General features: G+C 40.2%; 2 protein-coding genes across 2 annotated transcripts in view; both read right to left on the reverse strand.

Moving 5' to 3' along the window:
* Positions 1-241: 241 nt before the first annotated feature.
* LOC117457608 (transmembrane protease serine 2-like) lies at positions 242-10,994 on the reverse strand. The gene is made up of 12 exons (XM_034097760.2): positions 10,325-10,994; positions 9,381-9,473; positions 8,382-8,495; positions 7,174-7,303; positions 6,886-6,996; positions 6,743-6,786; positions 6,393-6,543; positions 5,965-6,137; positions 5,523-5,624; positions 4,053-4,189; positions 1,264-1,416; positions 242-743 (listed from the first exon to the last, which is right to left on the reverse strand). The coding sequence occupies exons 1-12, from the start codon at positions 10,533-10,535 to the stop codon at positions 726-728; spliced, it is 1,437 nt and encodes a 478-aa protein (XP_033953651.1). The 5' UTR covers positions 10,536-10,994; the 3' UTR covers positions 242-725.
* Positions 10,995-11,254: 260 nt separating this feature from the next.
* The window catches only part of atm (ATM serine/threonine kinase), a 36,299-nt gene continuing 34,402 nt past the window's right edge, over positions 11,255-13,151 (reverse strand). The window contains exons 62-63 of the mRNA XM_034097058.2: positions 12,792-12,934; positions 11,255-12,448 (exon numbers count right to left, since the gene is read on the reverse strand). Coding sequence (XP_033952949.1) covers positions 12,268-12,448; positions 12,792-12,934 — 324 coding nt within the window. The 3' untranslated portion in view covers positions 11,255-12,267. The remainder of the gene's footprint in view (positions 12,449-12,791; positions 12,935-13,151) is intronic.

A 13,151-nucleotide genomic window follows, 5' to 3' on the forward strand; every position in this document is an offset into this window, starting at 1 on the left:
CATCAGATGAAGGTAAGAAAACAACATATATTTCTAAATGCAGTTAACCTGTTAAGCCCTGAGCCTGTTTTTCAGGTCTCGGGCTCGAAAATGACATTCCCAGAACAAATGACTATATCTTCCCTTTTTAAAATGGGTAAATGCATAATCTTTTGGATGTAAAAAAGTCAGAATCAATATAGATTTTTTTGAATTTTAATGTAAATTCAGATTGAACATAGTAAAAAAAATGTAAATGATAGTGTCCGTCCAAACATTTTTTTACTTATAGTGAAAACCACCCTTGAATGATGGGATGGTAGACTAAAAGCTTAGAGTTTTACTCGCTACAGGGTGTACTTTGAGGGTTTGTGACTTTGCAGACCGTTTACATGCAGAACAAGCTACATAACACACAAGGGGACGGGTAATAACCGGAAAAGCACGACATGGGACCTTTAAGTAAAGGAAAACATATTTACACAAAAAACAAATATTCAAAATTCACAAAATCAAACAAACATAATAACTGTTAATTAAAGACAAAATAGAAGAAAGAAATACATTTAAGAAATAAGAACACATTGTTAATTTGAGCTTCTTACATGTAGAGCAAAAACATTCTGCATTCATATTATGAAAGAACAGCAATAAGTTATATTTCTGATACACATATTAAGACATTGATAAAAAAAAGTTTCTCTGCACACAAATTAATCTGAAATGGTTCATCGTTGGTTCCGTGATCAGCCATCTTGATGCTTCTGTTGAGGAACAAATATATTTAAAAATTAGTTCCAGTAGGGATAAAGTTGTTTTACAGTCCCAATAAAGATTAGTAACACATATATAAACTCTGCTTGTATTGAGAATACAAAATGTAGATATTAGCTAGGGTTCTTTTTCTAAATCTCTCTAAAAAGGTCAAATGTCACTTGTTTTGCATCAATCTTGATACAGGGTACTTATTATATGTTATAGTTTGGATTCCTAAAGCTTTTAGCATCATTCAAGGGTGGTTTTCACTATAAATAAAAAAAAATGTTTGGACGGACACTATCATTTACATTTTCTTACTATGTTCAATCTGAATTTACATTAAAATTCATAAAATCTATATTGATTCTGACTTTTTTACATCCAAAAGATTATGCATTTACCCATTTTAAAAAGGGAAGATATAGTCATTTGTTCTGGGAATGTCATTTTCGAGCCTGAGACCTGAAAAACAGGCTCAGGGCTTAACAGGTTAACTGCATTTAGAAATATATGTTGTTTTCTTACCTTCATCTGATGATAAATCCAGTCCAGGAAATACGTGACGTTGCCATAAACTCCTGGTCTGTTCGGCTCTTTGCAGTGTTCCCCCCAAATATTGTCCCCTATGAGCCACCATACTCCATCCTTCAGGGACACCAGAGGGCCACCGCTGTCAGTCTGAGACGAAACACAAGGGATATTTTTATAAACTACAGACTATAGATAAGTGCTAGAACACGATATTCTACTTAAGTAAAAGCAGCAATCCTACACTGTAAAAACACTCAAGTAAAAGTCCTGCATTTAAAATTATACTCAAGTAAAGTACAAATCATCAAAATATACTTTCAGGGGCCCTTTTATGCTTTTTTAGGTTTTCCCTTCCTGTAGTGTGTTAGTTTATTGTGCAAAGACTAAGGCTGCGGCCACACGAGGACGAATTCGGTCGTTTGCGTTATTGTTTAGTGTCATATAGACCGTTCGGCCACACGAGGACGACCGAATACGGCATTAAACGACTGAGGAAACGATAACGGGTCCCAAGGTGGATAGAAAGGCATACGCAACTCTCTGGGGGGTCAAACAGCTCCGTGTGTACGCCCTATCCGAACATTTTCAGATCACTGATAGTGATTGCGCAATAGCCCCGCCTCTCCCCACCTCTTCTGCTCACCTCCGCTTACCCCGCGCCATTGCTGAAGTGTTTCGCCACCAACAACAACAACAATGGCGGATCGCAGAGTTGCTATCGTGCTCCGGACGCTATTGACCATGCTACAGTTGTTTGTGCAACATCTACAGCAATAATGATGAGGCAATAGCCCCGCCTCTCCCCACCTCTGCTGCTCACCCCCACGTCAAAGTAAACTGCACCCTGAATTCAGATTATTTATCTTTCTCTCGCGAGTGAAGTCTAACCTGACAGGACGGAGACACGCAGCTCTGCTCACCTGCAGCTCCTCCCGCTGCAGCAAAACACACACTTCAAGTCAGATCATCACCCTTAGCTATTTTAATTACCTCTCAAACTCCCTAAGCTAGTTATAAATATGTTTATTTTTACTGTCGGCCGGGTCACTCATTACTGGATCAGATGCTGCATGAGACAGACACTGACGCTGTCCGAAGAGAGGGAGGAAAAAGAGAGGCTCCGTGTATTTTATCATTATATTATATAGAGTCGTTATTCATTTGTTTTAAAGCTCAATAAATAACAAAGAAGATCTTTGACCGGCACTTTTATAATTTTGTCCGGAAGATTTAAACTTTAATACACGCTGACTGGCGAAAAACTCTGCCCGGTTCCCTCGGCCCCCACCGCGGAGAATAAACAGAAGGGCAACCATGACAACCATGCTTCTTCGCTGCTTTTGTGGAGGAAGTTACAGCGCCACGTAGAGGCTCCTGCATATGTACTGCAGCTTCTCCAGCGGTTGGAGCTAAACGGAGCGGTCTCGTGTGGGCAGACACTATCCGGATAACTATTGCGTGTGGACGGAAGCCGTTTGCGATTGCATTTGCGTTAATCCTATGCGTTTAGCCGTTTTCGTCCTCGTGTGGCCGCAGCCTAAAATCCCTGTTTCCTTCAGTGGAAGTTTCTCTCCCCCCCCACCCCACTGCCTAAAGCGCCTCCATTGGACTCCTTTGTTTACTTGCTGAACATAGTGACATCACACTGTAACACTCGTGTTTCTATTTGCTAGCGCTCCAACACATTGTACGTGATAGGCTAAGGGGCGGGACATCTCTAAGCGGTTGAAGAATCACAATAGAGCCGGACAGCTAACCAATCAGAGCAGACGGAGCTCTGGTTTCAGACAGAGGGTGAAAAGAGGTGAGCTTTTAGCTTAAAATAGCCTCTTTAAAAACATGTTCTCAGTTCTTCTTCCATAAATGCTTTTTATTCAGCATTCAAGGTCTTCCAAGGCTTTCTCAGGAGTATAAATGAAACATGATATCATGGTCAGCTGCCACCTCAGCACTCTGACTTTACATTCATTGTTGATTCGAGTGTATGAGCGGTTTGTTTTGAGTGCGTGTGTAACTGCTTTTATAAAGCTGTTACCATGACCACAACATAATGCACGTCTTGTTTGACGGAGCCTCGAAGCTTGATACCCGAGAGCATGGGAATGCATCGGCCTCTTTGAAGAACAGGAAGTGCAATTTGTGAAAGAAAAATTGAATTGTGCCGGAAAATATGAGATTATAAAGAGCGTTTGTTTCTCTTCGCTCTGAGTACATTTCCACAGGATCACTCGGGTTTATTTAAAGAATGTATTTACAGCTAACGCTTCAACATATTAACCCCGCGGCAATCACACTGCAACCGTCTGGGACTTCCTGTACAAATCAAATAAACTGCATTTTGTGAAATGTCTTAGTGTGTGTATGTATCATGTCTTCATTGATACAACATGTGATATCATTTATTCATCCCAAATTGGGAAATAGTTTTGGCACAGCAGCAGAAAGTAAACGGGTATCACACACACGAGTTACAAATATAATACAAATACAATCAAATAAACAAAAACAGGAAATATATAAATATCAACAGTAGAGAATATATACAGTATATACATTAAGCATCTAAAGAATACATACAATAAAAAATACTGAATACATTAGAATACTGATTACTGAAAAATACTAAATTAAGAATAGATCAATAAAATAATATTAATGTATTCCACACAAAATCATAATCATCATATCATAATTAATATATAAATGAATATATAAACTATAACATATACATATATATTTAATTTCCCACACCTCTATGAGAAAGGAAAGTGTGTTTTTCTTACGTGGCACATGTTGATTCCTGCATCCGTTGCTGAGGCACAGAACATGTCCGGGGTTATCCTCCCGCTGTGAGAGGTGGAGCGGTTACAGTTTGCAGCGTCAACAAGAGAAACCTGAGCCTCCATCAGGTGAGGCGCGGCTGTCAGAGCAAACGAGACGTTAGAGAGGAAATATTCTGCTTTCTGGGGTTGTTCACTTCCCTGTTGTGTGTTATATAGGTTTCTGTGCATGTAAATGGTCTGCAGAGGATACAATCCCCCCAGAGATACAATCCCCCTCTCTCACACACCCTGCCTGAAACGCCTCCATTATATTCCTTTGTTTACGTCCGGAACATATTGACATCACTAAGTAACACTCACGCTTCTATTGGCTAGAGCTCCAGAGCACTGCATGTGATAGGATGAGGAACATCTCCAACCAATAACAACAGAGCCAGCTAACCCACATGTGTCAAACTCAAGGCCCGGGGGCCAAATCCGGCCCGTGGTGGATTTAACTTCGGCCCGCAGGATAATTTCTAATTACTATTAGATCTGGCCCGCCGGTATATTGCACGCACACCTTCACTCCATCCTGAGGGTCTCCTCAGCTCAGAGCCTGACCCCAAACATTGATGACCTTGCACCCAAGATGAGAGGCCAAGTATCTGAGCTAGCATCACAGAGCAGCACACTGAGTCTTAAGGGATGTTTCCTTCTGCACTTTCTCTCTCACGACAACAGGGCATGTTTGTTTTTTCTTTGTGGGAAACAGTTTTGTTGAAGCTGTTGTTGGCCTGTGGGAAAATGTAATCATAAGAAATGACTCTGGAAAAGCTGCAGATAGAGCCATAAGAAATGAATGCAGCTGATTATTTAATGTTTAATGTTGTTTTTATGGGCAATCATTTAAGCTTTGTTAGTTCCAGGTTTAATATGTGCAATAAGTTCATTTCAATACGTTTTGCAATAAACATTGAACCAGTCCGGCCCTCGACTAGTACCCATTTTATAATGTTGGCCCACTGTGTATTTGAGTTTGACCCCCCTGATCTAACCAATCAGAGCAGACTGGGAGAACAATAGTAAAGACTTTTTGGAACATTAAAGCATGGAGACATGTGGCAGTAGAGGCAAAAAATACAAATATGAACCTGAAAATAAGCTTAATGTGTCCTCTCAAAAGTAAGAAACAAGTACATTTACTTACAACATTTGAACATATTACATTTACTTGTAAGGCAAAGTACGTTTATTTATAAAGTACATTTCAACAACCAGGAAATTCAGAGTGTAACTGAGTATTTCTGTACTGCTACTATAACAATATGTATTTAGGAACTTCTTCCATGCACATTTCAACAGGACAGTGAGTGCAGAATGAGGAATAGTAAAGACTTTAGCGCCATCCAGTGGTAGCTCACAACAATGGAAGCAGCAAGTAAAAGTAAATGTAGCAATTATAAATTGTAAAAGTACAAAATGTCTCACCTGTGTTTACGAAGCGACTAAATTCTGTTATCCTGCCTTTCTCAGGAGCAGAGGCGTAAACACCAACGTTTAGAAGGCACACAGCTCCGATATCACTGGAGGCTACAGGAGAGAAAAGGATATCTCTGAACACAGCATGCATTAACCTGAACACAGCATACATTATCGCCTGGTTTCCACAAAATAAAATTATAGACACTCCGATACAAGTTAAAGAGGCCCTGTTATGCTTTTGGTGGTCTTCCTGTAGTGTGTCATATAGGTTTTTGTGCATGTAATTGGTCTGCAAAGGCGAACATCCCTGTGTTCTCTCTCGAGGGAGTTTATCTCCAAGTTCATTAAAGTAAACATTTTAATGTGATTCAATTAACTTTCTGTAAATGATCAGCACTGCATGTACCCCCCTGTGTGTGTTCATCTAGTGTTAGTTCCCTATAAGCACCTGTGATGTGCAGGGGTTTGGAGAGCCTCATCAGAGCGATGTCGTTGCCGCGGGTGATGCTGTTGAAGCCTTCGTGGGTTATGATGCGGCTCACAGAGTAAGCCGGGTTGAACAGAGTGTCTGAAAGATGCACGACTCCAGCATACACCAACCACTCTGCAGCACCCGAGGTCCTTTAGGGGAGGGACAGCAGAGATTCAAATCAAACTTTATCTATAAAGCACTTTTTATACACACAAGGTAACAGTGCTTCAGAATTCAAAAAACAACATCAATACTGCACTAAGAAGACATTTAGGTCGTTTTTTTCTTGTTTACCTAATTGCATTTATGTTTGTTGTTGACATGTGACATGCTGGCCAGTTAGCCAATCAGAGCAGACCTGAAAATAGGCCTATAGGGCCCCTTTAAGAATAAAAAGGCCTCACCATGTGACGCAGTGTGCTGCAGTGAGGATCCAGGAGGGGGAGATGATGGCTCCTCCACAGCGGTGGGACACCCCCACCCTCAGGCTGACCTGCCAGAGAGGGGCCTGCTGCCCCCCCGAGGCCCTGCTGGAGTTTATCCCCCTCCCACAGTCTGAGGAGGAAAGAGCTGTTAGAGAGGATACTTTCACTGCTGCAGGGGTCACACAGAACCTTTATTCTATCAGTATAACACAGTTGTTTATAATAAAACTTCAAAGGCTTTAGTTTCAGCAATCTATATTTGTATATGTCATACTTTACATGTACTGTATGACTTATGCACCGGTATATTAGAAACAGTAATAACATACCAGTGCAATGCAACGTCACCACGCTGTTGTTGGGACAGGTTTTGCTACAGTTGGCAGAAAAAATAAGACATTTTATGTGTTATTACGTCCATTTTGATTCAAAATGTACAACTTTACAAGTTTATCTCCACCAGTTCACTAACCTGAGCACGAGCTGATGCATTATGGGTGCTGTAGGGTTGAAGTCAGACTTTAATATCAGGAATCCATCATCAGCGTCAGTCGGCTGTTGGCCTGATTTAAAATATGTGTCCCTAAAGCACAGAACAGAAAATATTAAACACAATAGTCCTTTACATGTCAATAAAAACTGTTTAAGCTTCTATATTAAAACCTGGCCGAGCAACATACGGTATTCAAACCAAAAGGCAAAAGTTTGAATATGTTCAGAGTTACTGAACCTGAAAATAAGTTTTTGAAAACAAACATACCTGCTGTATCCGACCTGCTGGCAGCTGGCTCTGCCCTGCTGCTCGCTCCAGTCCTGAGAACAAACACTCCTCCAGGTTCTACCCTGAGTCCAGTAGACCTGCAGCAGGAAGCTGGAGCCATGCAGCCGCACTGAAAACACACACACACACACACACACACACACACACACACACACACACACACACACACACACACACACACACACACACACACACACACACACACACACACACACACACACACACACCACACACACACACACACACACACACACACACACACACACACACACACACACACACACACACACACAGGCAGAGTGAGGGACTAAACCCAGGTATGATATTTGAGTACTTCTTCCACCTATTGTTGTGAAAGGCTGCAGGAGCTTGTTGGTGGTTTCCAATAAATATAAAATCCCCTGTTGCCAGAGCTGCCTTCAAAACAAAAGCATTAACAACTACTTTAATAGATATTTACAGAAGTATTTTGAGTTACAGTTTGATAGGAAATATATTGTTAAGATACTTATTGTTGAGGAAACTTCTGTGTAGCAATGCAGGGGAGTCACCGACTCAGGAAAGAGACACGGTGGAGCAGGAGCTTTGATGTCAAACCACTGATGATTTATTTGGAGTTTCGGCCGGAGCATTCACATCACAAGTCACAGCAGTCACGGTCTGACTGCACGGGAGAGTTGCCATGTCAATTCTGGAGCGCCTCTCTCTTGCTAGCCCATTTAACTGGTTTCAAAAGAGAGTAATCAACATGTTTTGATAAGATAGCTTTAGACAGTTTGGGCACACTGAGTTACCTGCGTCCGCCACTTATGGCCTCGAATATGTCATACCCTGGAGTCCACAAACAACAAAGAAGGAAGTGTCCCAGTGCACCCACAACAAAGACCATCTGTGACCTAGTATTGACCAGTCACAGAATGGGAACAATAACATTATTGGCTGAAGCAGCCTGTGTCCTTAAAGGACATAAATAGACGTAAAGGTTGGTCCTGTATGTCACATCTAGGAGTCTAGGATAATTATTTCCCTAACACTTATAATGTTTTGATATAAGGGCCTTTTCCTGTCTCTCTCCCCATCTTATTCCCGAACTCTTTCAAAATAAAAGCCCTATAAAGAAACTGTATTTCAACAGGAAGCTCAGAACAATGCTTTGTTTGTTCTTTTGTTTAAAGGAGTTTGTTTACCACAGCTTGCTTCGTCCTGGCCTGCCGGACAGTCCTTCTCTCCGTCACACCACTGAGACTCCCACACACAGCTGCCGTCTCCACAGCGCCTGCCGTGGGCGCAGGGCGACGAGACTGAGGGCCACAGGGCGAGGTTCATTCACAGAGAGGACGTAGCAGCACATGATCTCAATCCCAATCTTTATTCATTTATATAGCTCACTTAAAGGTCACCTATTATGGAAAATCCACTTTCTCATGTCTCTTCTACATCAACATGTGTCCCCTCTTCTTCCTGTCTCTTCTACATCAACATGTGTCCCCTCTTCTTCATGTCTCTTCTACATCAACATGTGTCCCCTCTGTGGAAAGAGACTCTGAAAGTTTCAGGAAAAAAGATTCTCTCTCTTTTTGCCCTGATCCATTTTTATAAAAACCTGTCTGAAAATGAGCTGATCAGAATTTGGCCACTTTATGATGTCATAACGATTTGTTGTCTTGTGTAGCCATTAGCCAATCCCCCCCCCCCCCCACCCTATCACCTGAATCTCCTCCTAGAGCACCATTGTGTTCTTTGTAACCAAATGTCTCTCAGAGGGGCGTGGGGAGGGGCTCCTTATTTTCATCTAAAGTAACAGACAGAGAATCAGCACTTTGGAAACAGAGGGGATTATGGGTAATGCTGCAATGATGTGTTTGGTGTTTGGAGCCAAACACTTCAGCGACATGTTTTGTATTTATCTGAGAGCTATAATATATTGATGAAAAACAGTAAAATAGGGGACCTTTAAAACAACCTCAGTTGACCAAAGTGCTGTACAGGGAACAAATACAATATATAATAACACAATAGGAGTAAGATAATGAAACAATAATTAAAAACACAATAACTAGAAACATATAGAAATGTCAAAATGTCATGGTCAACTTGTATTAAAAGCCAAAGAGGTGAGTTTTTAGCAGAGATTTAAAAAGTGCAATAGACTTGTTATAACAGTGTGTGTACACGGTATCACTCACAGTAATACGCCAGGAGGATCCCAGTGATCAGTGTGAGCAGCAGCAAGCAGACTACAGCGGCCACAGTGAACTTCACACACCTCTGTTTCACACCTGACAGGAGAACACACACACACACACACACACACACACGTCTTTTTCCATTTGTTGTTTATAATCTTTCCTCATAGTAAATACAAAAATATTTTTCTCCCGTCAAATACTTTCTATTTTATCTTCATTTAACAGAAACAAAAAAGTCTTATTCTTCCATTGTCTGTCCATTTTTTTACATTATAACTTGTTATCCATGTAAATATTGATAGATTATTGGTTTAAAAGTCAAACACCAGAAAACTGCTATTTCATCATGACCTTCTAAAGTGTCTTTAATGATTAGCCTTTAAGTAGCTGAGAAGTGTTTCCGCAAACACACACACAAACACACACACACAGTACACACACACACACACTTCTTACATGTGTTTTACACACGCATTTTAAACCAAGTTGATTTTACTGAATTATAAAAAAAACTAAATCTGTATGTTCCCTTTATATAAACAACTATGTGAATGCATCTTTATAAAAAAGTGTCATATTTAGCAAAACACGTGTATTTTTTATTTAATCTTTTTATCAAATAATATTAAGAGCATTTAATAAAAGCACTTTTGTCAACCAGGGTGATACACATTGGTATTAATATATACACATGTGTATTGTTCTGTATATTAAACCATTATATGAGAGTATCTCTATGAAAGTACTGTTGTATGCAGTTGATAGTAAGTAAGTCCTTTGTAAGAAGATGGCAGTCCTCATTATCAAAATCAAAAAAGGAAGTTTTGAGTGCATCACTTTCTAACATAAATAGTATTTTGAATTGTTTTACTATTTCTTTATTCCGTTGATATTATAAAAGTAATATGAAAACCACATCACAGAACAGGAGTCAGCCCTACCTTTGTGTTTGGAGCTGATCTCAGGCGGAGGCTTGGGGGCCAGATGATGAACGTACTGCGGCTGAACATCTGATCCATCGACTGGAGGGAGGTTCCTCTCCACATCTTCACCAATAACACAAGAACCAGAGTCCAGGTACTGACCGAAACACACATGTGATGAGAGAAAGATCACAGGCAGTGTGAGGAAAATAAAGAGCTTGTTGAACATTAAAGCATGTACTCATGTCACATCGAGACTCCAATGTGAACCTGAGAATGAACAGAATAGGGCCCCTTTAAAAATGTTAACTTTTCATCTTTAAATAGATTATTTTGAGCTAAATAAAAAGCCCTGAAGGTACATGTATCGGTATGTTCTACATTATCGTGGACATATTATAAGTTATTATAGTATGAATAAGACTTTCTTATGTGCATTTATATTCTTGAAAAGCTCTTTAAACTTATATGAATTAAATGAAAACTTACCGGACTGGTCGCCATCTTAATTTTTTGTAACAAAATCTTCTAATGATTTATAAAAGGCAGTGAATGCCGTGCAGCAGGACAAAAGTCTTCCTGGGGAAATTGGATGTAGATAATCTGGGAAATCTAATTGAAGCTAGGAGAACGATGTATTTCAGATCTCGAGCCTCTCCTCTTGCTTTCCTCCTAATCTGCTTTGAGTTTTTACCCCACGGCGATTAACACCAGGAGAGTGTGTGATGTTCAGAGAGGCCACTCCTCACACTTCATGGCTTTGAAGTGTCCCTCCTGAGCACACACCGGTCACAATGAGCAGCTCAACAGGTGTTATCTGATCAGTACGCAGTGGAAAGGTACTGCACTGCAGAGGAACACACTACCAGAGAAGTGCAGAGGTACGATCTGTGAATAAACAGTCGGTTCAATTCACTTTTCAGATCCAATTTAAATCAAGAAAATATATTTAATTCTGTTTAATCATTTATTTAATTACACAGACATCATGTTAAAGCTTTTTTTGCACAAAATGGACGTAATAAAAAGTATAATAAAGTTGCTTTTAAACATTTGAGATTTCACTTACACATGTATATATATTTATGGTTGCCCTAGAGATACTCCATACAGCATATAATAATTTCACTAAATGAATAGTAAAAAGGAGCTGAACTAAATCCCAGCTGGAAAGGCATTTAGTCAAGTGATGTGTTAGGCACTGGCAAAACGTCATACTACAGTCAACAGTATGAAAACAATCACACCCAATGGGGTAAAGATTAATTCACCTTAATCATACAATTCTTAGGTCTTTGTGAATTCCCTCTAGATTTGGTCAGATTATTGATTATTTTTATGTTCTGTTAAAGTGCAAAGGTAAACAGAAATGTATTATTCTATAAAAATGTGTTGCTCATCACCAAAAATATTGTGTATAAAAGGGGATTGTGAATTTGAATTTGTTTTTGAGTTGAGACCAAAGGTGCATTTTTTTTTTCAGTTCTGAGAAAATATTCAGAATTGTGAGAAAAATACAATTTGAGTTTTTTTTAATGAAAGTTCCATAAATCTGAAAAAAAAGTCAGATTTAGATTTCTCAGATTTTTTCACAGTTCAAGGTCAAAATGTCAGAATTCAGAAAAAAGTCAGAATTCAGTTTTTAATATTAGAATGAAAGAAAAAAAAGAATGCCAATCTATTTCTCCTGACTTTCACAAAAAAAAAAAAAAAAACATTTGGTCAGATCTCAAAAAGAAATTCACACGTGGCTCTAATCCCCTCCGTAGGTTCGGGGGGGGTTCTGCCCAGTGCTGATATGATGCCTTTAACAAAAAGAAAATATGCAAAGTAACATCAGCTGCAATCTAGACATTTCTAAATAGTTTGACTTCTTAAAAAGGGAGTTTCTTTGGCAGAGAAAGAAACTCATCATCAGAGCAGAAACACAAAATGCCCGTTCCCCCATCGTTCCTCTCCGGCTACACCCAGGCCTGCCAGCCGGAGAAGAGTCTGCTGAGGTTTTTGGGGTCCATGGCCTGTTGGATGAGCAGGTTGACCTGCCCCCCCACACTGAGCACCGTGCCCCCCTCCACCCCCTTCAGCTTCTCCTGCAGCCTCAGCAGCACCCGCTCCGCCACCTTGTTGTAGCTCTGACTGTCGCTGCAGGAGAGAGAGAGAGAGAAACCAAATAAAACATCACAAAATCTGCTCTCATCAGTTTTTTAACTCTGAAATCAGACATTTTTATATCACAGCTAAAAACACTTTTTTTTTTCATTGGATTAGCTTTGGTCTTTTAGTACTTATTATTTCTTTTTTTGTGACCAACTTTTTCTTTTTTTCCCTCACAAAAGGGACTTATACAGATACAAATTATATAGACAATACAAAAATAAAAATAAAAGACAAAGACATTTGTATAGGGAAACTCTTTCCCATGCCACCCCGTCCCTCCCCCTTCCCACCCATCGTATTCGTATTATTCCTATATTGTTCTATTCACCGGGACTTCCGGGAGTTGTCCATGTCCTCCCCCCCCATGGTGGAGCTGAGCGTGGCGTTGAGCTCCTGCTGCTCGTCGTGCTGCAGGTAGAACGCCTTCAGAGGGTTCATGGTCCAGTCGAACAGAGGGTCGTACAGCAGCACCTGAACAGCACATAGACACAGAGGCAACGCTAAACATCAGAGAGGTGCCAGAGGTCAGGAAGAGGGGATCCTGTCATCTTGATTGTTTGCTGAAAGGGTTTCTATGGTGACGGGTTGATTAGGTTATGCCAAAGAAAACTGTGGTAAACAAGCTCCTGCAGCCTTTTACAACAAAGTGTGTGTTCCCATACATTTTAGGGTGAAGACTTGGTTAGGG

This window comes from Pseudochaenichthys georgianus, chromosome 13 (assembly GCF_902827115.2).
Source record: "Pseudochaenichthys georgianus chromosome 13, fPseGeo1.2, whole genome shotgun sequence".
NCBI classification, from domain to species: Eukaryota; Metazoa; Chordata; class Actinopteri; order Perciformes; family Channichthyidae; genus Pseudochaenichthys; species Pseudochaenichthys georgianus.